The sequence below is a fragment of the Aquila chrysaetos genome, chromosome 3 (genome assembly GCF_900496995.4).
Source record: "Aquila chrysaetos chrysaetos chromosome 3, bAquChr1.4, whole genome shotgun sequence".
Taxonomy (NCBI): Eukaryota; Metazoa; Chordata; class Aves; order Accipitriformes; family Accipitridae; genus Aquila; species Aquila chrysaetos.
The window spans coordinates 1105907-1132308 of NC_044006.1; the positions used below are offsets into that span (position 1 = coordinate 1105907).

Below are 26402 nucleotides of genomic sequence, written 5' to 3' on the forward strand. Positions count from 1 at the left end.
GGACAGGAGAAGGCAGCATCCTTTTAGTCTTGCTGGGAAAACATTTTCTGCTGTTAAGTTGAAAGGCAAGAGACCACAGAAACAAGTCTTTCAAAACTAGATGAAGGGATAAAATGTATGTATATTTAAAAAAGCAACCTGAAGAGGACAGAGCAGGGATAGTCACTGAGTCTGTCTTGTAGTAAAAGGACAATTGATTTAACCAGCAATAGTTTCTTCAAAGGTCTTAAAATTTATTGTCTTCTACACTTTAGTCTGAACTTGCTACCCCAGCACAACTTGGTTAAAACCATAAGAAGATTTTAAAAAATTAATTGGAATTAGTAATGGACTATAGTGAGTTTGATTTTTTTTTTTTTTTTTTTTCCTGTCTACAGAAAAGCGTCTGGGTCCTGTTGAGCCCTTTCTTTTTTGAACTTTTGTAAAGATATTTCTGGATAGAATTTAAATCTTTAAACATGGCAGCTGACCTTCTTTCTCCAGCTCTCGAGGTAGCTCACCCGTTCTGTTAAACCATGCATGTGTAACACAGAGCTGGGCCCCATCCCTTGCTCTCTTCCCTTCTGCACAGCTATGCAGAACTTTAAGCGCAGCTCCACCAGTTTCCTGGCTCCCTGACCACCTTCCAGGTTAACAGGCCAGAGGTGCCTCCTCCAGGCAGCCCTGTGCTGCCTTGTCCAGTTCCACACACGCATCAAATTCTGCAGAGTTCCAAAAATAGTCTGTTTCAGACTCCTTAAAACTGAGGTGTGATTTCTTTAAATCTAAAAAGCTAACTACCATTGCTTGACCTAAGTTTTAACATTCTGTAGCCAACACCACATACCCTAAATGCACAACTGCAAGAAGCGAGGCTGTCCACTTCAGGCTTGAGTTCCAGATACAATGATTAAAAATAACATTGACTTATTACCTGAACGCTCTCGCCTGTAGCTTTTTCAGAAAATTGCATCTCTTCTGGAAGCAAGCGGCAGCACACAGTGCCAAGTCCCTGTGTTGGAGCCGCACTCTTACATAACCTGTGTAGTACAGCCAGTCAGCCTCTCCATAACATGTGATGGCGAGGTTATTTTTACAGTATCATGGCAACAGGTTTTCTGCTCTTGACATGTTTCCATAGTAGTAGCAGTAGGATGATCGGGTGCCTGCCTTCCCTAAAAGCTTTGTTTTGCTGTGCAGAATGTGTTTAGCCCCTTTTATTTTCATGCACGGTACAGAACTAAGTGCGAGTGCAGATGGACAGCTGAGAAGCCAGCATGCCTTGTGTCAGCCATTATGAAATAATCTTATTCAAGCCCATTGCAGCTTCCAAGCCGGGAAACCAGAAGCAAGAAGGCCAGTGTCTTGTGCTGAGCCAGCAGTGTCCAGACAGAAATGGGAACTGCTGCTGCCCAATGTATGGAAGAGAGAATGAACTTCATCCATGGTGACCTCTCCCATCCCAAGCTTGGGATCAGCATTACACTTGCTGCTGTGCAGGAAGATTCCTGAAAAGCTGCTTTAGTTGTTTCTTCCTGCCATCGCAGCAGCCTGCAATGAAAACGTTAACAGGGGAGTGAGTTAGTTACACATCACCTTACTCTTCCTTCCTGTAGAGGTGAGGTGATGTCCCACTTTCAGGTGAAGCTGTACTCGTGTTTTGTTAGTTAGGAGCTACAGCCAGAGATGATTGTAGGCACACTGAGCTGCATACTGTAAAATAAAGTTACAATACAAGTCAGCCTCTCGGAAGTAAGACTTCAGAATCCGAGTACTACTTCCCAACAGTAAAATACACAACTAGCTTCAGGAAAGCGCCCAGTAAATAGTCACCACTGTGACTGTAGAGCCGTTTTTGCAGCAAAGCTGGCATATGAAGAACTCTGCTGTGACTTAACGCTTGAAAAGCAGGACCGTGAACAAAGCTGTTCCCACTACATATACATGCTTGTTTTCAACAGTGCTTCTGCAGCTTGGTCACTTACATCCACTTTTGGAAAGCATTTGCTCCTTGGTCTCTTAATCCCATAAGACCTCACACACCCATTCTTATTATTTTGCTCCTGAGTGGAAGGTGTGCGCTCTCCTCTTGCTGATGTGCAGATAGCTTAGGGACGCGAACAGGGCACCCTGCCAGCACTGGATGAGTACGCACCTAAACGTGTGTTTGCCGTGACGTTCTCATTCACCGGAGCACCCAGGTCTCCCCCTCTGCTGACAGGCCTGTCATTCCATATCAGGTCAAAGCCTCCAACACGCTTCTCCTTCCCCGTCAGCGTACAACATCAAATACACGTACTGAAGTACCTGAGCAATGACAATTATCTGTCTGCGCACAGGAATAAACTCCCAGACAATCAGAGACAAAGCTGAACAGCTGAAAGCAGCTTGTCTTTCTACTATTAATATCTGAGGTTAGCACAGTTGCAAAGTCAATCACAAAATGCTGCAAGACAAGCTGCTTGGAACAGAGCACTCCAGAAGCCGTAAATGTGGGAGGCACAATGCAGAAGGGCCTCTGAAAGAGAGCTCTTGTGCAAGTCCCAGCTCTAACACAGACTCCAGTCCCTTTGCAGCCCTGTGCTGCTTTGTTTTGCCACTCTGAAATGGCAGCATGCTTGCTTACTTTGCTCTGTTTCTGGAAATTCATCATTTAATCGCCATAAAGGTTAGAGTATTATGATCAGTTGCCAAGAAAGACATGGAACCAGACCGTCCATTCCAAACATTTTATTAAAAGCCCTTAGAAGGTAATAAACATCTTCACCCGCCTGCTCTCCCTGTCCACAATATGAAGTGTGTCTTTGAGAAAATGACACTTGAGTTCAGAGTCTTCCTGGCTACTGGCAGTGAGGGAAGGTGAAGCATTTACCTCCAGAAGCCAGCTGAGGAGATACAACAGTAAATTAAGGAGAAATAGGCAGTTTTACCAGTGGTTCATTTAAGAGAAATGCCTGTCCACAAAATGATTACCCTGCTAGCAGGCAGGAGTAAGTGTGAAGCAATAGGAAATCCAACCCTAAATCTCTTTCCCATGCACTGAGCCAAAGAACATTCTGAGCTTATTGCAAAGTTTCTATTCCTGTTCTCGATGGTACTAAAGAAAAAAAATCCCTCTAGCTTCCAGAAAGACATACAAGTGAAAACCAAAGTCTAGCTGAAGCAGTAAATGCTGAGGAGAATTCACAGAATGAGCATTAACACTTTTTTAGTGGCGGAATGTGGATGTCTCCTGGGAACAGTTTCCTAGCACAACTCAGTGTTCAAATAGCTCTCCTATGAGAGCCCAGCAGCGCTATCTGAGCGCTGCGACAACATCAAGGACTTTCATTCCGATTCATTTGTTTCCTGACCAACCAAAGTTACTCCAGCTCTTTACGTGCAGGCTGCCTAAGCAGTAATTTGGTTTGAGGCTATGAACAGAGTAGATTGTGCAAATTAGAGCTATCCAGGACCACAGCTGAGCTGCATTTATTTGCTCACTTGAAATAAAGCTGTCCCCAGTGGCACCACATGAAATATTGGGCTGAAGCTGACAGGACACAGGGCTGTAACAGGTATACCAGCTACCATGTCTTGTTAGAGAGAAGAGTTAAAAAAAAAAAAATTAGAGAAGACATTTCGTAGGAGAGCACTGACAACATAAATCATATCTAAGGGAAATTTCCTTATCTATGGTGCTGCTTGCACTTTACGTGATTAACGCTGAAAGAATAATAATCCTATTTGCTTGTCATTTCTGAAGTACTATTTGCTGCTTCTGTTTTTCTCAACTCCTGTAATGACAAGTCAGTTGCACTCTCAGGTTCCTGCTGTTGCAATACTTGGATTGCATCTGTAGCAGATAAAATTCCGAGAATTTCAGCTGAACTTTAATGATACATATTTTTCACTTAGCCAGTGAGAAAACATTTATTTAAAAAAAAAAAAAACTAGAGTCAAATTAAGTTTGAAAGGTTTGGGGTTTTTTGTTGCTGCCATTTAAAATACCCTCAGCTCCTGTGGAGTGCTTTTCTCCACAATTAGCAGGAAGGACCTCTTTCAGTTGGGGTCTGCGTTTTAGCCAGTGTACCACAGATACGGGTTATGTTTAGTGCTGGCAGCCAAATGGCACCGGCTGGAGGTTTATCAGTGCTGATGGGGCAGTGCTGTAAGATACATAAGCAGAACAAGAGAAGATAGTAACCCTCCATCTCTGGCAAGTGCTGTGACACTTGTGATATGCTGATACTTGGAGGGGAGCATATTCCAGAAATAGCCAAATTGGCAGGGTTTCACAACAAAGGGGTAGAGATCCTACAGACAAAGTTACAGGGTGTTGCACCCAGCTAATAAACCCTGATACTCGGAGCAAAAGCAGCTGCAACCTTCCAGATGGCAGCTCCCTTCATGTAAACCAGTTCAAACCTCTCTACACTTCACTTGCAGCTCCAGGCTGGCTCACTCCCAGCCAGCCTGCAAGCACTTACTGACAAGATGCAGAAGTATCACGGGACACCCCTGTCCCAGGGAAAGCAGCTGGCCTGACACTATAACCCCTGGTATGTTTATTAACACCCTTATGGTTTCAGATCCTGATGGATCAGGATGTCATAGCTGTAGAGCTCAAAGCAGTGTTTGTCACTGCTAGTCACCTTCTGAACACTCTGGAGGCTGTGGATGTAAGTGTTGTCCATATCCGCAAAGAGAACTTCCACCGACCCTGCCCCACACCTGGCGGTCAAGCACTGTCCAAGCTGGTCAGTCACCAGCTTGCAGCCCTGAGACATCCAAACACAATTATACGAAGCCGTTCCCAACAGATGACCACACATTTAGCCCACATGATTTTTTTCAAACATCACCCTATAGTCTCCACAGCCCAGTAAAAAAAAATTCTTAGTAAAAAGCCAGAGACCAGAAGGTAGGGGCCACCAACCCCACAATGCAGTTAAACTCTTCAGGCTTGACCACTGTACGGCTATAGGAAAAAAAGGTCCCCAGGTCCCCATCAAAAGTTCCCTGACAGCAATCAACATCCTCTCTTCTATCAGGGTACTGCAAAGACCCTCCTTTCCCTACAAACAAGGGAGATTTATAGAAAGGAGCAGCCCATAAAATTGGAAGTTCAACACCATCCTCCATTGCTCTCAAACGTTGACCCTCATCTCAGATTCACGAGCAATCTGACATCCCAATTTTCTCTCAGCTGCCACCTCTTGAGAGAGGAAGCTTAACAGTGACAGTTGTGTGCAGCAATGTCAACCTTGCTATATCACTGAGGTCTTAGAAGCGAAGGGCTAAGCTATAAGATGTCTACATCTCAGAAGGGCGCTAACCAGAAAGTTATTAGGTTTAAAGTCAAAAAGATCAGCCTTATAGATGCGCAGACAGCTGCAAAGCAACATTAAAGCAGAACGCTCGCCCAGCCTCTCTCCTAAATCTGCTATCAAGGAAATCGCATTTATGGGTATCAGGAGACAAGGCAGCACAGTTAAGTGGCTGCAGCACACAGCCACGGCGTGGCAGCTGGCAGGATGAGGTCAGCTTGCTTGCATCTGCCAGAAGAGCCCCAATGGCAGGCAGCGGGGGAATAGTCCACAGACAGTGCGTACCCCTCACCTTCCCAGGATCATAATCAGGTGCAGTCTTTTGCACTGCCACATTTGTGAGATGAACATCTGGAACAAAGTAGAGATAAGGATCGCAGACAAACAGACATTGAACAAGCAAATACGGAATTCTCGCTCTGAACAGTCCTCTTCTGCCCCAGTGCCAATTAATTATTTTCCCTGTCTGTAATCACAGGCTTCAGCCACCTAAGCTTAAATCCAACACTGCATGATGATACCTTACTAAAATTGCAGGAAAGAAAATAAAAATCAGAAGTAATCAAAAGGGGTATCTAGAAAATGAAAGAGTGACTGTCCTGAGCTAGTACTATACCTCGTGGCTGGCATGAAGCTCTTCATGTCACCATGTCTCCAAACCCCAGCACACCTTCACCCAAGGCAGCTTGCTGTACCCCTACTCTGGAAAGGCTTTTGATTGTTCAGAGCAAGCATGAACTGTGCTGAACTTTCACGGAGAGAAGTGATGGATTTTCCTGTCTCCTGAGCCATCAAATTGAGGTGGGATACCTTTTGGGAAGATGTGTTAATCAAATGAAAGCTATCAAACTCAATACAGTAGCAAGTGCGACACATAGGAAATCAAATAGTTCTCTCCCATGAAATCACCCTGCCCTTACGTTCTGTGAAGCTAAGGAAGAAGAAAGGCTGCCAAAATTCAACCACTAACAATAAAACCGGGACTGACATTTCAGCTTCGGTCCTAGCTGATTTTTCAAACTGACATTTCCAGTGATCTGGTGACACCAGTTTTCCAATGAAAAAAGACTGGAGAGAGGCAGGGTGACAGCGGCAGCAACAGGACAGCCGAATCCTACAGGTGTTTGCAGGAGTCAGAAGTGACAAGGTTTGTCTGATGCATCTAATACCAAGCAGTAGAATTGTACAGTTCTTTTCTTACCCTTCTTTGTGGCACATAGAGACAGGTAGGGTACAGCGATCATCTCTGCTATTCAGAGTAAATTGTGTATTAGAAAAGCAAGCAAATCCACTCTGTATAACCAGGCCTTCAGTGGGATGTACTGGGAGAAGAGGAAAGGAGCAAGTGGACATTAAGGCAAGGAAGTCCATTTCTGGCATAATAATGGTGGTTTGCACTTACAGATGTCTCTAGAACATAAACTCTCAAGTCAAACTTTCAACCCATGAAGTGCAGAGAAATGTATAGTATTACCTAGCTGCTGATGATATTGCTGCTTAGTGTTAGATGTACCTAAGATCAGAAGTTTATATATAAATACGTGCACAAAGTGTAAGAAGTCAGATCCCAGATAAAGTATCTGACCATTTAGGAAAATCCACTGTAAAAAACTATGCTGTTGCCCTGAGGAACGGTGAAGGATTATGGCGTGACACAGGCACAGGAGAACAGAACAAGTCACCAGCAGAATAAGAGGGTAAAATAAGAGCAAAGGAACAAAATGTATCTTGGATATTCCCCAAAGAGAAGACAGAGAGTCGTTCTCACCTTCTTCAATCAACGATATCCTTCAGTTTTCAGAACAGGAAAATTCCTTCACCTTGTGACCTGCCAACCTACATATGGAAGAGCAGAGTTACTGGCTTTAACGTTAGCATTTCCTGCAGTTTCCCAGAATTTCAGTGTAGAAGCCCTGCATAACCTGATTCATCATCTGTTTGTATGCAAGCACATTTATTTAAGGTTATGGGGGGGAAGGGGATACAACAGCAGTTCTCTAGTGCAAAAAGCTCAGATTTGCAAGTGTTAGGAGGATTCTTGGAGGAAAGGGCAGAGCAGGCAGCCAGCCAATGGGGAAGTTCCACAGTACCAAATAAACAAACCCTGTCACATGCTTGCAGAAATATAAGTAACGCAACATATGGTGTTGGGAATTTTGTTAAGTCACATTTTAAATTTGTGTACGTTATAGAAGAACTTAATTAAACAGGAAAGTCATGAAAGATTTCAGAGAACTATGGCAAGGAAGAGCAGAACAATCCTGAAGACAGCCTAGGCTGCATGATGTATTAAAAGTGGGTGACGAGTGGCCCAGATAAGCCACCCAAGAAGCAAGGCTCCCCATGGCACCTTCCCAAGGAGGTCCAGGCTCCTGCAGCTCCAGGATGTGGCACTGTGCACAGCCTGACCTACTACTGCATCTGAGTGTGGGAGTAGGCAACCTGAGACGTCACAACATGGGGCTGCTCAGGAGCACAGACCAACAGAAGGAGTAACAGGGGGTTTATTTTTACTTGTCTGCGAGTTTTGAGGTCAGCCACAAACTATTTCATTTAAGTTGTTAGTATAATCTCAGTAATCACAGGCTTTTCATACATCCTTGTTTACTGTGTTCTGGTTATTTACCAAGTTAATTGAGGTTGTGGGCATAAAATCAGCTTAATGTAAGGTTTTTTGTTGCCAATTAACACGTTCCCATTTGTAGAGTTAGATAATCACTAGCTGCTATCCTCCTGGCTGTAATTCACATGCTAGTTTGCGTAATTACCTCCCATTCTCTTCTCACAAGTGTGCCCTTACCGATGGGCCTGACTCGCAGGGTAAGACGAATCCTCCTGTCCCAGCCTCCTCGACAGACCTGCTGTGCAAAGCAAAGTGACTGCTCGCTTGCAGGTCTCTCAAATGGGTGTATTTTTAATTATGGACCATGGCATGATACTCATTTTAAATGACTTGAATCATCTGGCAGAAGCAAGGCATTTCTCAGCATCACATTGTATTGTTGTAATTTCTAAAGGAAACACAATTTTTCCTTGGTCCCCAGGACACTGGCTGAAGTGGAAGTTGCATTCAGCACAGCTCCAGGCAGCTATAGGTTTGGGGGGACAAATGTGATTCAGAGCATGAAGCTACCCTTCAGGTCTCTAACTGCAGAGCAGAGAGAAGCTAATGTCAACCAAATCCACCCCAACTTATGCTCCAGGCTGCTCATGGAGTCTCCTGTAATCTCTTCGCATTCTCAGGATGGAAGACCGCTCAGTCAATTGACTGGACTTACACGGGCTGACATCTAACATAGTGGGATTTCCCTAAAACCAAACAGATGTTTTCATAGCTCCATCTTTAGTGGCTGCCCAATTAGACAGCTGTGCTGCACGCACACACACACCACCCTCTTGCACACCTGCAGCCGAACTGAAAGATTTCAGAGCGTGCACTTGGCCATAACCCCACAGCAAGAACTCCTGGGAGCACAATCTGTTCCTCCACACAAGAACTCTGCACTTTATACCTTCACCACTGAGTTAACTTTGGCTCTACAAATAAACTGAGCTGTCTTTCGACTGCTGAAGTAAGTTGTTACACAAGAAGAAGTGTTTTGGTAGTACATGTTGACCAGGAAACTGGCGAGGAGCACTGCTGCTCCTAGCCACCTTGCTCTGCCCAGTTCTTCCTGCGGATTTCCTGCATATTTTCCTCTCCCTCTGCAGAACGAAGGCATCCATTCATCTCTGTCTCACTTTCCCTGGGAGAGCAAATACTTACTGGTTTCATAAACCAAGTGATGCCAGGATTCTTGCAAAATTCTTCCACAAACAAATGGTACTCTGAAAGCATTTTGAAGGTCTTCAGAATAAAGGCACATTTTGTTGTCTCAAACTTTCCTGCTTCTCTTTCTAACTGCTTCTGAAACCTCTTCAGATTCTTCACTAAGCAGTTCTTCTGACTCAGCTGGGTAGAAAGAGAAATATAAGGTTCAGTGCAACAAACGCTCCCACAGTCTGACTCATTTTAATTGCCCTTGAGAAGTTTCTGGGGATCAAATGCACCACATACTCTGATGATTAAAAAAATACAGATATCATTGAGAACTGCTTTTTCTTTGTGGAGGAGAAGGCTCAATTTCAATTTTCTGTATCTCCGCATGAATGCGAGGAGCTAGAACAGAGCAGGTCTTACAATCCATGTTCTACCCTTTCTACTGGAGCTTTCTCACACAGCACACTCCTCTCCAGGACAGGCAGCGCTGATCAGCGCTGCCCACACCGACTCTGCAGGCAGACTTACCCCCCACGGCCGCAGCAGCCCAGCCCCACCGCTCCTGAACCACTGCAGGTTACAGCCCATGTTACAAACCACCCTCAGCCCCCATTCGTGCCATGGCTGGTGGGCGCGAAGGCTCAGAGTGGGAACGCATCCCGCTCAGCCGCTGTGCTGCAGTGGAAGCAACAGCCCGGAGAGGACTGGGCAGGCCTCCCACGCTGTAAGAGTTTTTTACCTGCTGCAACTAAACCTGCCCACTGATACAAAGGAGACTCCCCCAAATGCAGCCATTTCGGAAGCCCTATCGCAATGCACCATCCTCAGGTGGTTTTAAGGCAAAAGTTCCTTTTCCTGGGCAGACGGGACACAACACACAACCCGCGTACAGGAGGCCCTGCCGGCGCTGTGCTTGCCCTCACCTGCACAGGGACTGTCCGGGGTTTAACACGCTGCCTCGGGGATCAGGCAAGAGCCGGGGACGCAGCGCCGTGAACCCACCAGATGCCCCGCTCACAGGCCGTTACCCCCCACTTCTGCCTTTGACTACGGCTGCTGCTTCTGCCCTCCCCCGCGGGCTGCCGGCCTGGGCCTGGGCCTGGGCCTGGGCCTGGGCCTGGGCCTGGGCCCGCCAGGCCGCGCCCGTCCCCATGGCAACGGCGCCGCTGCGCAGCAGAGGGCGCTGGCGGGACCGGAAGTCCGGGTCTGGCCCCGCCCCCGGCCTGATCCCACCCCCGCCCGCCCCGGGCCCGGCCCCCCCCCGGGGCCTCAGCCGCGTCCCCTCAGCCCCCCCCCGCCGCAAGACCAGCGTCCCCACCGTGTCCCGGTCCCCTCAGCTCCCCCAGTCCCCTCGATCCCACCCTGTGGGCTCCCCCCCCCAGCCCATGTCACCCCATCCCCTGTCATCCCGCCCTGTGTCCCCAGGTCCCCTGCCCTGTGCCCCCCCCCCTCCCCGTGTCCCCCTGCCCGGTGCCCCCCCACGTCCCCCACCCCATGCCCCCCATGCCCTGTAGTCCCCCACATCCCCACCCCGTGTCCCCCCGCCCTGTGCCCCCAGGTCCCCCACCCCATGTGGGGCCACGGCGTGTGACCCCACAGGGCGCGGGGGGGGGGGGGGGGGGTGGGGGGGGGTCCCCCCTCTGCCACCGTCCCGCTGCTGGGCAGGGACGGCGACCAGCCTTTCCCCAGTCCCAGTGAGCCCAGCAGCGGCCCAGTATGATGCACCCGGCTACTGGGGCTGGTGGCAGAGGGGGACAGCGAACAGGTCTAAAAAGTTCTAAAATCCAGCCCAGGATGTCGCTCTGGGGGAGGCGGGGGGGGGGCGGGGCGGTGGGTGACAGGCAGAGGGTGAGCCCTCACCCACCGGACCCCTGCCCGCGGCTGACGGGACCCGCCAGCCCCGCAGAGCCCCCCCCGGGAAACCCACGCAGACCCCCCCAGGCAGGGCAGGGATGCTGCGTCACCTGCCTGCAGGTGGGCACGCTGCGGGCAGCCCTCAGGTGTGGGGGGCCGGGGTCTCGCCCACCCTGCGGCGGGCGCAGGCAGGGACGGGCATGGCGCAGGCAGGGGTGGGCATGCCGCCGGGCGCTTCGCCTCGTGGCCCCACAGACCTTCCTTGATGGAACGGGACAAAGGTTTTGTTCTTCTCCCAACACTGCAGCCTTGTGCGGCCGCGGCGGGCAGCGGCGACAGGCGGCAGCCAGCGCGGCCCCCACGCTCCCACGCCACGGCGCAGAGGGGGAGTTTCTCCTCCTTTGTCTGCTCTAGGCGAGAGCAGGCAGCCGGTGCGCGGCACCGCCGGAGCAGCCGGGGAAGGCCTCGGCAAAAGCCGCGGAGGACGGCGGCCGAGGTCCCCTCCGCGCCCCGGCGCAGCCGCCACCAGCTCGGCCTCACCGCGCTGGGAACGAACCTGCCCGCCACGGGCAGCGATCCCGGGGGAGCCAAGCTCTTCATGACGGAAACCTGACCGGGAAGCGTCCGGAGCGGGGACGGCGGCTGTGCCTGGGGACGGGGAGGACGGCAGCATTGGGGACGAGGACACCCGCGCCCCGTCCCCCCCCGCGGCGCCCGCTGCCGGCCATGGGAAACGGCATGAGCCAGGGTAATGGGGAGCACTGGGGCGGCTGCTCTGCAGGGCCGGCCATGCCAGGGTGGCTTGTCCCAGCGCTGGATGTGGGACACCCTTGCCTGGCGGCTCGCTCTGCCACGCCAAGCAGCGTTTCACCTGCCGGCACCGGATCCGGCACAGGGCTCGGCCGACAGGCAGCTTGTTTACCTGCTGGTGGAGCGAAATCAGAGGAGATGCGGGCAGGGATGCTGCGCCAGCCGGCAGCCGGGGCTCGTCCCGACAGCTGCCCGGGGGGTGTGGAGGGCAGGAGTGACAGCGAGCCCCCTCCGAGGGAAGGGTGGAACCTTTCCCAATGCCTTTAAACCCCAGGCACCAGCTCCTGAGCACACACCGGGAGCCCTGCGCGACCCCAAGCCCAGCGGTCTTGCACCCCCCTGCTCAGTGGGGCCGGGCTGAGCGTGGGGCTCAGCATCACTGGGCGGAGGGGACAGGCACTATTTTATGGTTGTTTGAGCTTCTCCCTGTCACAGCTGAACAGATACATCTTCCTGCAAGAATCGCCAGGTCCTAAGCTTTAAACATTCCCCCCCCATAACTGCTCATTATCTGGGGAAGTGCCCAGGGCTGCAGACGGGGCTGTACTGCCCCGTTTTCTCCAGCAAGGAGTGGGTCAGACGGGTGCTGGGGACGGGAATGTGCCGTTATTCATGGCTCCACGTCCTGCCCTTGGGAGCTGCCCTTGCTAACTGGCGCTCTCCTACCCGCTCCTCTCGGTGCCGCAGCTGCAAGTTAAAGGCGCCCTGTCGATATAAAATTGATCTAAAATCTTAGGAATCATAAAAAAAAACCCTCCCGAAGCTGTTCAGCCAAGAGAAATGTTTCCAAACGTGGGCAGTGAGATGACTGTGAGCTGTGCTGGTGGAGATCACCTCCACCTGCCCAGGTCCTGGGCACCAAACGTCGCAGCAGGGAGAAGCTGGAGGGGAACTGGCTGGACATGGGGGTGAACAGCCCAGGGAGCCTCACTGCCCAGGCTGGGAGAGAGGGAAAATATAAAATAGCTCTGGGTAATAAGGGATGCAAGATATCCTGCTTCTGCATCTGCAGTGCTATTAACAGAGGCAATGTCATGTAATTATCTTTTCCTCACGAGAAGTGGAATTTCACAAGGAAAATAACATGAAGACACGGTGTCCAGAGCTATCTGTTCCTGGGCTGTTAGAAATGGGCTCCCTGCAGCTCAAAGCGACAGGAGCAGAGCTTGGGGCTGGAAGAGGGACCACTGCATCCCCCCCAGGCTCCTCCGTGCCTGTTGCTTCCCCATCCCTTGGACAGCAGGACATCCGCAGGTCATGGGTCTAGTCCAAGGCTGTACGGAGGCGTATGCAGTTTGCTGAGCTCAGATAATAGGCTCCGACAAAGAATTTATTCATAATAAGCAAGAGGGGCAATAAAAAAGCCGTGGCCAACTCCCAGCACCCGTGAGGGTGCAGCGCCGGGCGGTTGCGCAGGTTGGGGTGCCGGGGCTTACACCCAGCTCCACGTGCTGGATGCCAAAGCAGCAGCAGCCCCAGGAGTGTGCAGCTTCAGCTGCACCAGCGCCGGTCCTGCCTTGGGACTGGTGACGGTCACGTTAATGGCAGAACTTTGGCCTTTATGGCCAAGGCCGCTGCTTTCCATGGGGGATGCCGGGTACCACAGCTCACGCTGCCACTTCTCCTTGTGTCCCGCAGATCCTCCCTGGCCTCTACCTTGGGAACTTCATCGGTAAGCGGAGCCCTGCCGCCGCAGAGATGTCCTCCAGCCGGGGAGCTGGGCTTGCTTGAGTTCGTCCCTCCCTGCCTGCAAACGCTGCCCGATGCCCTGCCAGCACCCACCACGCGCTCCGCTCTGCCGCTCTGTTTGTGTTGGCAGCAGCGAGAGCGGGGGCACCAGGGGGAAACGCCAGGCAGAAACCCTCTGCCTTCGCTTTGGGTTCCTTATTTAACGGCTGCCCTGAGCTCTCGGGACACACGGCGGGGAAGGGGCTGAGGGGGGGACGTGGCCTCACCAGGAAAGGTCCCAGCGGTGCCCAGCGAGATGTACCCCTGATATGACACCACCGGCTGGGACCGGGAAGCCCTCGCAGCCATCCCACTTGCCCTGCGCAAGGCAGCGAGCTGGGCAGGCTGGGAGGGGATGGGAGCACGTGGGGTGGCACAGGGCAAGCCAGGCTTTGCTTTCAAAGCCCTCCCGAGTCCTGTGGGAGTTCACCCGCCGCAGTGGGCTGTGCCGTGTGCTCAAGCTGGCATGGATCCCGTGCCAGGAGCGGAGGAGCTGGTGGTGCCACAGCAGCGTGAAGGAGCAGGACCGGAGCCGCTCAGGGTGATGCACCTCAGTTTTACAGCTGTAGGAGATGCAGGAGAGGGCTGCCCACCCTCAGGAGGGAATTTCTCCCAGAGGCAGAGTCACCTCTTCTCACACAAATTCACTATTTTAAGGGGTTTTCATTGTCAGGGGACAATTCATGACCAAGTACTGGCATCTGCCGTAACAAACCGGCATTTATTAGTGCTCCTGCCTCCCTAATGGCTCTTTTGGCAGCTTGATTCTGGCTGTAAGTTCTGAGAAGGTTTAAAGCCGCTGGTGTGAATTGGTAAGAAAATGTCATTGGAGCCTGAGTGGCAGCCCTGACCAGGGCAGCCCTGTGCTCCCTGCACTCCTTGGAGCACCTTGGGGTGGGCTGGGGGGGCTGTGGCTTGCTGGGAGCAGAAGGGCAAGGGTACCCGGCTCCCAGGTTCATCACAGGGGTTCCTGCAAGTAACCACTGATTTGGGGTCTTGGCCTGCTGCCGCCCAAGCATCGCTCTACCAAGCAATCCAGGGTGACAACAGAGATTTCAGGCCTGCTACATTAAGGTCTGTCTGCCCACAGAGATATTTTCTCCATCTGAAAGCTTTTCCAGCCGCTGTAAGCCTCCATGCCGGTGTCACTAATTGCTGTCACTCTGCCTGCCTGAGGCAGGTGGGAAGGTGGCGGGTGCTGTGCGGGTTCCCACGAGGGTTCCCACCTCCCTCCCCACCGGCACACGGCATGGCTCACCCGCAGAGCATCTCTCTTGAGACTCCCTCCTATTAAAATTCACATCATGCCATTAGCACATTGCGGTCTAGATTCCCGAGCCAAGGTTTTACACCATGTGAAAGCTTAGAAACCCAAAGCGACGAGATGGGAAAATGTTACTCCTCCTCTCCGGCAGCTTGTGCAGCATCCGCTGGTCGTGGCATGAAAGGGAGATGGCTACAAAGCTGCCCAGCCAGCAAGACAATCGTGCTCCCCTCCCAGCTTAACAACCGCTGTGCTGAACCAATGACCAGGATCACAGCCAAGGATGCTGAAGCATTAGTGAGAAGCAGGTCATTACCTCAGAAAGCCGAGGATACCTGGTTTCTGTGCGTGCAATTGCAGAGCATACACGTAGAGCGCTGCGAATTGCCCTTCAGGTGTTTTCCACAGCCCCCTTGGGTGCTAAAGGGGAGCTCAGACTGAGCCAAACTCGGGGTTGATACAAATTGCTGCAGCTCCACTTCTGTAGTTCACAAGATAAAGCAGATCCCTCAGGCTGTGGTTAAGTCCTATTGCTATGTGCGTGTCTGCACCGGGGAGGTGCAGGCAGAGCGTGCTTCTCCTCCCCAAGCTGGGGACAAGTACAGGCAGGCGGGAAGCTGCCTGCTTGCGAAAGAGGGAGTTTTTCCATGCAGATGTGAATGCTCACCCCAGCACAAGCAGCAAGGTCAAGCGCCTTCGGAGGGAGGAGGTCTCTGGTTTGGTATCACGGGGTTTGCGTTCCAGATTTCTGGGGTGCATTTGTGTATTTGCCCGTGTCTGTGCCGCTGCACGTGGGGGGTGTGATGCAGCCGATCCCTCTGGAGCATGGCTTTGCATGGTGTCTGTCTGCAGGAGCACGGCAAATGCACGTGTGGGAAGAGAAGGGTAAGAAACGAATACATGCTAATATCTAGTTTTATCCTTTAGATGCCAAAGACCTGGAGCAGCTAAGTCGGAACAAGATCACCCACATCGTTTCAATCCATGAATCTCCCCAGCCCTTGCTGCAGGTAGGGTCCCGTGTCAGGCGCCACTGTGTAGATCTCTGCAGCTCCTTCCATGCTGCAGCATCTTCCTTCCCCCTCTGAGCATCCCACGGCACGTACGGCTCTCCCCGGTCAGTGGTCCCAGAGGAGCTGGGCAGCCCCCGTGGCATGGGAAACTGGCCGTCTTGTGACTATAACCTGGCCTTGAATGCTAATGGGAAACAATTTCCAGCTCTCCGGCCTCATCTTGTTTCCCACTTCCTCCCATGAGCCGCCTGTCCCCCACTGCCCTCCCCTTGCCAAGGGAGAGAGTGGCCCCGTCCCCACGCAGGGGGATGCTGCGTTGGGGGAGCGAAGCCCCGCAGGCGGCACTGGGGCGAGGAGCAAAGGTGCTGCCAGACCGGCTGCAAGCATGCGTGACACCCCGACCACAGCGCCCGAGTTTCCCCTCTTCCTTTTGTGTCTTCCAGGACATTACCTACCTCCGCATCCCCCTGCCCGACACCCCCGAGGCCAACATGTGAGTACCCCGGGGAGGCCGGGGCCGGCTCGGGGCACACGGGAGGGCTGGGGTCTGCAGGGCGAACAGGGGCGAGGGCTCACGGCACCCCGAGCCCTTGAGGTGCTGCCTCCAGCTCCTCAAGCGCAGCGACCCACAGGCGGGAGGCACGATGCCCTGGTGCTGGGGATCACCTCTGGACCCTGACAGCATTCCAGCCCAGTAACTGTTGGGGAGCAGGTCCCAGCCCTGGGGCGAGGTGAGGGGCAGCCCCTCTGCAGCACCGATGGAGAGGAGAAGCGAGCATCCCCCTGAGAGGTGCCTGGAGGGGGGGAGAGGGGGAGAGCAGGTAAGGGGTGTGGAGCCGGCCAAGGGCGCTGGCACGGCTGGAAGCGTGAGCAGCCAAGCTCCTGCTGCCCCAGCACAAGGCACACGAGTCCCAGGGCAGGTGGGCAGCCCCACACGTCCCCAGCACTGCGGCACCCGCTCCCGTCCCCAGCGCAGCATGAGTTGGCCCATGCACCTTCCCTTGGGAAACAACAGCAGTGAGCTGCTCAGGTCTCAGCCTGTAAAGCAACGGGCAGTTTATGTTAATGCTTCATTCTCAAAGGCAGAGGGCTGCTCTGCCTGCAGCCTAAAAATCCTGTTCTGCCCCTGAAGTCCTTATTCTGTCTGGTTTATTTTTTCTGCTAGCAAGAGGCACTTCAAGGAATGCATCAGTTTTATCCACCAGTGTCGCCTGCACGGAGGGAACTGCCTCGTCCACTGGTAACACTTCTTTCCCCGTGCCTGATGCCATGTCCCCCCAGAGCAGCAGAGAAGAAAAGATCCAGCCCCCAGGCCCCCGCTTTGGCTGCAGACCCCTGATCAAAGCCAGCCTGTGCCCGAGGGCTCCGTGCCCACAGATCCACCCAGGATCCACCCTTGGCTGCGGCTTGTGACTCAAACCCAGCGGGATCCAGGCAGCCCTGGAGACAGGGCAGCTTTTTGCTGCAGCTGAGCGAGTGGGAAGAGTGGGGTTTGGGGCAGGCGGCCAGGCAGCGGCCGCTGCTCTCGCTTCCCCAGGGAGGAGTGGGTATTTATAGGCACTGATGGAGAGGACCTTGGAAGGGCTCAGGCCTCCCGGAGAGCAAGTTCTCGGAGAAGAGGAACCGAAATAGCTGAAGCACAGGGGTGGAGGAAGGGGCAAGCATGAGGTCAGGGTGCACCGCCAACAGCAGCGTTTCTGCCCTTTCCCTTGCCAGCCTCGCCGGCATCTCCCGCAGTACCACCGTGGTTGTCGCCTACGTCATGGCTGTCACGGAGCTGAGCTGCCAGGAGGTGCTGGAGGCCGTCCGAACCGTCCGGCCCGTCGCCAACCCCAACCCCGGCTTCAGGCAGCAGCTGGCTGAGTTCGGCGGCGGTGCAGCCCGCAAGGTGGGACCAGCCTCTGCCACCCGTCCTCTTGCTCCACAGCTGAGCCTGCTCACGGGTCTCAGAGCAAGGACGGGTCCCCAGGGGATCAGGTTGATTCCCCGCTCCCCTCGCTAGCAGGCTTGGACCTGCCGTTGGAAACAGGCACCTTAGTTTGCTTCCCCCTCCTTCCCCAGGTCCGCAGGCACCTGAAGCAGAGGTACGGGACATCACCTTTCAACGACGAGGAGGAAATAAAGGCCTTGCTGCCGGCAGGGAGAGGAGGACCGTCCAGGACAGAGGGACCTCGGCAAGGACTGGTCCCAAGAGCCAGAGACATCAGGACCACGACTCCCTTCCTGCTGCGGGTGAAGAGGACGTTCTCCTGCATCCCAGCTTGTCTGAAGTGACCCCAGCCAAGGGAGAGCAGCAAGAATCACCCAACAGCCTGGGAGAGACGAAGGAGCCGCAGCACAGCGGGCTGGGGGAACACTTTGCAAGGGAGTTGTGCCAAGCCCAGCTCCTTCTTCTCTTCTGGGGTGTGAGCGTGCCATTCTCTGTCCCGGCTCTCAGCTCTTGGGGAGGGATTCGCGTGCACTGCCGGGCTCTGCAGCGCTCGGTGGGCTCAGCCTCTTCGTATCCAGTGTATTAGGGATGCCTGGTGAAAGGAGCAGGTCTCTGCCCCCCAGGTCACTGCAGGCTCCTGCTCAGGGCAGAGCGACAGAGGGGATCTCTCCTGCCGTGGGGCCAGCACCCAGGTGATGCCGGCAGCAGCTTTAGCGCTTGGGTACCTACTGCATGGTCCTCGGGGTGTATGGGGTGCAGGAGAGCCGGCTCTCCCCTCGGAGCGGTTTTCCCACCAGCAGCACAAGGTCCCAGAGCCGAGGTGGCTGCGGAGCTAGAACACACGGGTGCATTAGCAGGCAATGCCACCACACCGGCTCCGAGGCAAGGGTCCAGCTCCAGCCCAGCCAAGCACAAGCCCTGAGCGAGCACCTGTAGCTTTAGGAGTCCATTGCACCCCATTCCCACCCATCCCAGGGCACAATCTTTAAAAGGTGGGACCTAAGCGTTTAACCTGGCCAGACCTCACTAAACCAGAGCCTTAAGCCATTTTGCTTAAAGACTTTCTATGTCCCCCAAGTAATAAACATTCTATTCTCCACAGTCTGCCTGGGGTGCAGTCTGACTCCCCTGCGATAGCCGGATCAGAAGGGGGATGCTGAGGAGGAAGGTCCTGGCATGGAGTGGGTCTGGAGGCTGCTGCTGGCTGCTTTCTGCAGCCCGGGGAGGAGTGGGGAAGAAGTGGGCTGGGGGAAGGTTACAAGAGAGGCCACAAACCTGGGTGCCATGGCAGGGCTCTCTGTGGGGTCAGGGTCTGCTCCAGGAGAGGCCGGGCAGCAGCTGGCGGGCACTCATGCGAAGCCTGTTTCACTGCAGCCTCTCCACTCACCGGGTCTGGGAGCACTGGGTTCAGGAGACTGCTGGCTCCGGCTGCTGGGAGCACTGGGAGCCCGGCACCAGCTGAGCACCACAAGCCCCAGCTCCTCCCAAAAGCTGTCCTATCCACAGCTTTCCCTGGGGCAGAGCGCCAGGTGGGGAAAATGCTGGGGATGCCCAGCTGGGTCATCAGCATCTCCCCTGCTGGGAGCCAGAGTATGGTTCTGGTGTCCCCCTCATCCCCAGCAACCCTCTCTCATGAGGCAGGGCGTCCCCCAGTAGCCAGACAGGGACAGGTACAGGTGCCTGCAGGAAGGTTTCCAGCTCTGCATGTGATGGGGTGCCAGGCATGGGGTCCCAGAGTGAAGGAACTTCCCGGGAAGCAGGGACTGCCTCTGCCCTGGCTGCTTCCAGGAGACATCAGGGTGGGACAGGGCATGCCCACCAGTAATTAATAATCGCTCATTTACCCTTGTGTGGCAGCTGTGGCTGAAGGCGAGCAGCTCTCTGGGCGTCCCAAGGGTCCCTTGGTGTGCGCCATGCCGGTGCTTGGGCAGTGCCGGGCCCCCCCACGCCGCGGGTGCTGCAAGAAGTGCATGAAGCGGCAGGGACAGGAGGGGCTGGTGGCTGAGATGGTGTTATACCCGCTGCCCCGGGGCTGGTGTACCATGCCATGCTCCACCTTTTGGCACCCTAAGCCTCCCTTTTCATTTACATGAGGGTAATTTAGGAGGGGGCTGCAGCAGCTGCAGCTCCTGGGAGCCTGGAGGTTCCTGTGTAAGCAGCCCCTTGGCAGGACTCACACACTCGCTCCTGTTTCACTTCCACAGAGCTTCGGGGCTGTGGTTCCTCGCTGCTGCCAGCACCTGCCTGCCGGTCTGGGTGTTGCCTTGGGGTGACCTAGGCAGGCTGCCACCCCAACTCTCGCCTTGCCGGATAGACGCTGACCCCACGGAGTAACCAGGGGTTACTCCGTCCTCCACTGCTCCTGCACCCTCCGCCATGGGGTCCTCCCTCTCCTCCCAGCTCTCCCTTGCCCCCAGGCCAGGGCTCTCCAGCACCCTTTGGCCCCCCAGCACCCAGGAGAGTGGTGGCCCCGCACCCCGGGACCACGGAACCAGGATGGATATGTGCCTCGTGCGTGGCTGCACCCTCCCGTCAGTCCCATGCAGGGACACGCTGTGCCGAGGTGTTTACAGCCGAGGTTTCCCTGTTCACACTGTAAACCCACGGCGAGGCCAAACACTGAGCAATGGCACCTCCAGCCCAGCTCTGCGGCACAGAAAAATGTATTTATTCTGGCAGATCTGGTTTGCACAACTGGAAAAACCCAGGCGAGGGCAGGGTTAGCTGCGAGTTAATGTTTGACTCCTTTTGAAGCTCATTTTAGCATGAAAAGTTTAAGGGTTAAGCAGCTTCGCCTTCCCTGCGCAGGGAGCAGCACAGCAGGGAAACTGGCTCTTGAGCATCTTCGCTGATGCCGGGGTAATTAGATCCTGCGGGTCCCGCGGGTCCTGCACGTCACCACACGGCTGTCACACAAGATGAAATCCCTGGCTGATAAAGGCTTATCCTGTTGGGCTGGAGCTGGCTAACGAGCTGGCGGCTACAACCATCTCCCGGCCTTGGATGTAATCGGCGCAAGCTGTCGAGAGAGGCTGTGAAATGACCCCTTGCCATCACCCCGCTTCCCAAAGCAGAAAGGGGAGGTGTGGATTCTCCATCTGTCAGTCCCGGACCCTTTTCCCAGAACACAGCCCATGGGTTGCCTGGACACGGGGCTCAGGGATGGCCAGGGTGCTGCCCCAGCAAAGGGCGCAGCCGGCTGGAAATCCCCTTCTCGCTGGGGTGGTGCGGAGAGCAGAGCGGCTTCCTGCGCTGCCCCGAGCGCGGCGGGCTGCCAGCCTGGCTACGGCAGCACCGAGCGGCATGGCCACGGGCTGCCAGGGCGAGGGCGAGCATAGCCCAACGCTGGCTGGGGCAGGGAGGTCCTACATGCCACCCGTCTCCCCCTCCTCAAACCGGGACTCCCCCAGCTCTTGGCACTCAGAGCCACAGTGCTGGCATCGCCACCTCCTCCTCCTCCTCCTCCCCGGCAGGCAGAGCCGCGCTGCAGGCAGACCCCGGCTTAGCTGCGGCCCCGCACCCTGAGCGGGCGCAGGCAGGGCGGGTGGGCTTTGCTCTGCGGCAAAGGGGCCACGGACAGGCTCGGGAAGGAAAGCAAATCCCTGCCAGCGTGCTTGGCTCGTAGACACCTGCATGGCCCCGTGTGCCCGCTGTGCCACGCGGCTGAGCCCCCGTCCCCATGTCCTTTGGGAAAGCCCGGGGCTGGGCGCTGTGCCGCTGCTTATTCATTTCAAGGCTTTGCAGCCCCGAGCAGCCTGCCAGCTCTTGGGAGCTTCATCTCTCCTCCCCGAGAGAGGTGACTTTCTCTGACTCAGAGCTGGAAAGGAAACCCAGCGGGCTGCAAAAGGAGACCCAGCGGGCTGCAAAAGGAGACCTGGTGGGCTGTGGGCTGGTCAGAAGAGCTGGGTTTCCCCACGCAGCAACATGTGACTGCAGCGGTGATGGAGGAGCTGACACTGCTGTCACCCCAGGGCGTACCAGTGAGACCAGAGGGCAAAGCCCACCCGGCCCGTGCCCTGCTGCTGGGATGGGCGGGGGGGTCACATCGCCAGCCCTGCTCCAGCACAGCCCTGTGCAAGGGCAGCCAGGCGGTGTTTGGTACCAGCCAGCTCCATCCCTGCCCCACGTGAGGTGAAATCCCTCTTCCTCCTGAAAGGACAGCTGAGCTGGGCTCCTCATTGGAAGGAGAGAGGGACAGACCCTCCTGGTAGCCGCGGCATTGAGGAAGGATGCTCAGGAGCCGGCCAGGAGCGAAGGGGCTGTCTGGGACCCTGTGCTGGGCCCAGCCCTCTCCCGGTGCTGACGTCCGTCTCACCCACGTGTGCACCAACACACGCACCCACCTCCCCGCAGAGCAGTGCAGGCGCGGGAAGCCGTTTCCCGAGGCACGGGAAGGCTGGTGCCCAGAAGAGCCATGACCATGGGTATTGCGTCTCCTCTGCAGGGATGGCTTCTGCCAGGAACCCCAGGGCCAGCAGGGAGCTGGCGCGGGCGCGGGATGAGTCAGGCTCCTTCACCGGTCCCCGGCAGCTCTTGGCACAGCTCATCTCAGCCCTTCCCACCTGATTCCCATTCGACTCAGCACCCGGAGCCCCGCAAGGCAGATGTGAGTGTTAGAGCGGAGGACAGATTTGAGAGATGGGGCAACGTCACTGCTCGCACCAACCTGGAAACCCCGTGCCTGTTCCCGCAGCTCCCCACACCCGTGGGCTGAGATGCTGGTCCCAGGAGGGCACGCAGGCCCTGGGCAGGGAGGTGTCCTGGTCCCCAAAGCAGAAGGACAGGAGAGGGGGGTCCCTTGTTCCCTGCAGGGAGTGTGGGGGAGCCCTGAAAGTCTGAGGGGGGGCACCCAGGAGGGGTGCAGCGGAGTCCCGTGTGCTTTCTAGTGCCCTGTCCCCTCTCCCATGGGTGCGAGGTGGCTGTCCCCTCTCCTGCAGGCTGCCCTGTCCCGTCTCCTGTGGGTGTGAGGTGGGTGGCCCCGTCTCTTCTCCTGCCAGCTGCCCTGTCCCCTCTCCTGTGGGGGTAAGGTGGGTGTCCCCTCTCCCATGGGTGTCCCCGTCCCCCCTCCTGTGGGTGTGAGGGGGGTGTCCCCTCTCCTGTAGGCTGCCCTGTCCCCTCTCCTGTGGGTGCGAGGTGGGTGTCCCCTCTCCCACGGGTGGCCCCATCCCTTCTCCTGCCGGCTGCCCTGTCCTGTCTCCTGTGGGGGTAAGGTGGGTATCCCCTCTCCCATGGGTGTCCCTGTCCCCTCTCCTGTGGATGTGAGGTGGGTGTCCCCTCTCCTGTGGGTGGCCCCGTCCCTCCTCCCGCCGGCTGCCCTGTCCCCTCTCCTGTGGGTGCGAGGAGGGTGTCCCCTCTCCCACGGGTGGCCCCGTCCCCTCTCCCGTGGGTTGCCCCGTGTGTCCCGCCCGCCCCTGCCTGGCGGCGCAGCCAGAGCCGGCGGTGTTGGGCGGGAAAAGGAAAGTGAAAGCCGGAGCCGCGCTTTCGCTTTCACCGCCCCGGCACGTTCCCTCGGGGCGGCCGGGCCGGGCGAGGGGCCGCGATGGCGGAGCCGGGGGCACCCATGCGGCTGAAGGAGTGGCTCATCGCCCAGATCGACAGCGGCCGGTACCCGGGGCTGCGCTGGGAGAACCGGCACCGGACGCTCTTCCGCATCCCCTGGAAACACGCGGCCAAGCAGGACTACAGGCAGCAGCAGGACGCCGCGCTCTTCAAGGTACCCCGGGCTCCCCGGGACCCCCGCCCGGCTCCGCGACCACCCCCGGGGCTCCCTATTGCCCAGCTCTGTGCACACCCTTAGGACCCCTACTTGGCTCCATGCCCACCCCTGGGACCCCCCCGCCCAGCTCTGTGCGCACCCCCAGGGCTCCCTATTGCCTGGCTCCGTGCACACCCCTAGGACCCCCACCACCCAGCTCTCTGCAGCCCCCCAGGACACACAGCCCCGGCTCCCCACTGCCCCCCCACCCAGCCCCGGTGGACTCGTACCCCAGTGGGCCCCCGTGGATAGCAGAGCGGGGAGCCAGGACACGGGCAGCCCCCGCAGCACAGGGCATCCTCTGCCCGACAGGCTTGGGCCGTCTACAAGGGGAAGTACCACGAGGGGACGGACAAGGCCGACCCCTCCACCTGGAAGACGCGTCTCCGCTGCGCCCTCAACAAGAGCACCGACTTCCAGGAGGTGCCCGAGCGAAGCCAGCTGGACATCTCCGAGCCCTACAAGGTGTACCAGATCGTGTCCGACGGCACCCGGGATGCAGGTACATCCCTGCCGTCCCTCCTCCTGCGCCAGACTTGGGGCTGATGCATGCACCGTGCCTGTACGAGCCCCATGTCCTGCAGACATCACCCCTCCTCCCCACTCCTCTTCCTCTCTGGGTGTCCTGGGCAGCCAGGCGCCTTCCCAGGGGCTGTTCCTGCTGTTCGCCCAGGGGGTCATCTGGTTTTCCTTGCTCTCTGCAGAGAAGGATGGTGACACGCGGTCCCCAGCCGGCGAGGGTCAGCAGGTGAGCCAGCCCCCCCGCCCCGTGCCATCCGCCGCAGGAGCTGCCTGCGGGCTGGAGAAGGTGGGACCCCCAAATCCCCCCTCATCCGCTGGCTGTTCCCCTGCCTCCATCCCGCTGGGCAGCTGGCTCCCTCGAGCATCACTACAGGTCCCCTGTGCCATGCAGCTCCCAGAATCAGGCCGGGGATCTGCCGGCACGCAGGGTCCGTGGCGGAGGCAGGAGCCGGCTCAGGACTCCCCGCTACCGCCTCGGTCCTCACCGCAGCCGCTCTCGTCCACAGGGCACCGCTGCGGAGAGTCCGGAGCATGAAAACCAGAAGGGCATGATGGAGACATGCCACGTGTCTCCGCTGCCCCTGCTCTCTGCCCACCCAGCCGAGCGAGGTGAGGAGGGTCCCTGGCAGCGGGATGGGGCTGGGGGCAGGGAGCACACGCTGCCTAGCGGGAGCAACCCCGCTCTCCGCAGCCCTGCGCACCGTCCCTTGTGCAGGCAATGCCCACGGGGATGGAGACCGGGGCTGGGGACTCCCTCCCTGCCCCAGCGAAGCCACTTGATCATGCGCTTAGGAGCTTTAATGAGGTCCAGTAACGAGCAGCAGCAGTGGGAAGGACCTTGACATCCACCTGGCCCAGGGGCTGGGGCCAGGACAGCACCCGGGAGCCCTCAGGGACAGCTGCCCATGTCCCTTTACCACCTCATCTCTTGCCCTGGCCCAGGGTACCACGTGAGGGGAGTCTTCTACGGCTGGAACCCGATCCACGGCCACCTCCTCCCCGGACCCCCGTCCTACCTCCCCGTGGAGGACATCAACCACTCAGGTAGGAGCCGCGCTGGCCGGGCAGTGCCCTGGGTGGCCCCCCCCCCGGACCGGGCTGCCCGTGAGCTGACCATCCCCTCTCCCCAGACTGCTGGCTCCACATCCGCCTCTACTACTGCGACGTGCTGGTGAAGGAAGTCACCACCCGCACGGCCGAGGGCTGCCGCATCACCTCCCGCGCCGTGCCGGCCGACAGCGAGCGCCTTTACGGCCCCTCCTGCATGGAGCAGATCGAGTTCCCTCCGCCGCGGGCGCTCGGTGGCAGCGGCTGGGTGGCCGGCATGACCGATGTGCTGGAACGGCTCCTGCCCCACCTGGAGCGCGGCGTGCTGCTGTGGGTAGCGCCCGAGGGGGTCTTCATGAAGCGCCAGTGCCAGGGCAGGGTGTACTGGAACGGGCCACTGGCCCCGCACAGGGACTGGCCCAACAAGCTGGAGAGGGAGAAGACCTACAAGCTGCTGGACACGCAGCAGTTCCTGCAGCGTAAGTGCCCGCCCGCCGTCCCGGGCGCACGGGCTCTGCTGGCCCCTGCCCCGGGAGACCCCGATCCCCTCGGGAACGGGGGCAGCTCCTGCCCTGGCACGGCTGCTGTGGGCTGTGGGGCTGCGGGGACCTCGTGTCCCCTGACAGAGCCGGTGTCTTGCAGAGCTGCGGGGGTACCTGAGCCAAGGGCAGCCCACGCCACAGTACCAGATCCACCTGTGCTTCGGGGAGGAGTACCCCACCAGCACCGGGCACCACTTCCAGAAGCTCATCATGGCCCACGTGAGTATGCACCGGGGCTGGCGCTCGCGGTGGCACCGAGCTGGGTGCCAGGGCCACCGCGGTCGGGGGGCACACGGACCCGTGCCCGTTCTCCGTCGGCTCTATGCCTCCGCAGGTGGAGCCGGTGTTCGCGCGGGAACTCTTCCATCACGCCCAGCGCATGGGGCCGATGCTGCTCCACGACTCCCCCCAGCCCTGCACCCCCGGCGCTTCCAGCCACATTATCCGCATCCTCAAACAGCTCTGCCAGCCCTGAGCCCGGACAGGCAGGAGGAGAGACCAGTCGCAAGGAAGCCTCGGAGCGGGATGCTCTGCCGCCCCACGGCCCCGCTCCGGCCACGTTCCCCGAGCCGGTGTGCACGGGGCAGTCGGCGCTGCGGGGCCGGACACGGGCGGGCGCTGGCCGGGGCGGGCGGACGGCCGCCGTCCCTGCGCAGATCACTGGATTTATTCCCCGGGAGCCACCCAGGTGGGATTTTTTGTGTGCTTGTTTGGTAAGCCGGGGCAGAGCCAGCTCCGTCCTCGTGCCTTGCACTGCCGGGACTCGCCGTTCGCGAACCTTAGAAATAAAGGTTGTGTTTCGGTACCGCTGGCTCCAGCGTGAGGGGCTGGCGCCGGACTGAGGGGGGCACGGGCAGCTGCGGGGAGCCAAGCCCGGGCAGAGCCTCAC

At 57.1% G+C, this 26402-nt stretch overlaps 2 protein-coding genes across 2 annotated transcripts; one reads left to right on the forward strand and one right to left on the reverse strand.

Annotated features, from left to right (window-relative positions):
* Positions 1–101: 101 nt before the first annotated feature.
* TTLL9 (tubulin tyrosine ligase like 9) lies at positions 102–10201 on the reverse strand. Its single transcript, XM_030007635.1, is given in 9 exon segments — positions 102–1530; positions 2135–2256; positions 2751–2864; positions 4537–4739; positions 5581–5639; positions 6524–6580; positions 6583–6610; positions 9055–9240; positions 10100–10201. Coding segments are annotated over 9 exon segments (942 nt in total). The 3' UTR covers positions 102–1459.
* Positions 10202–11157: 956 nt separating this feature from the next.
* On the forward strand, positions 11158–26318 carry DUSP15 (dual specificity phosphatase 15). Its single transcript, XM_030007636.2, has 16 exons — positions 11158–11649; positions 13351–13384; positions 15632–15714; positions 16161–16210; positions 16883–16957; positions 17434–17605; positions 17779–17987; positions 19852–19897; positions 23115–23360; positions 23715–23904; positions 24107–24150; positions 24431–24533; positions 24867–24968; positions 25055–25450; positions 25614–25732; positions 25848–26318. The coding sequence occupies exons 1-16, from the start codon at positions 11629–11631 to the stop codon at positions 25986–25988; spliced, it is 2031 nt and encodes a 676-aa protein (XP_029863496.1). The 5' UTR covers positions 11158–11628; the 3' UTR covers positions 25989–26318.
* The last annotated feature ends 84 nt before the right edge of the window (positions 26319–26402 follow it).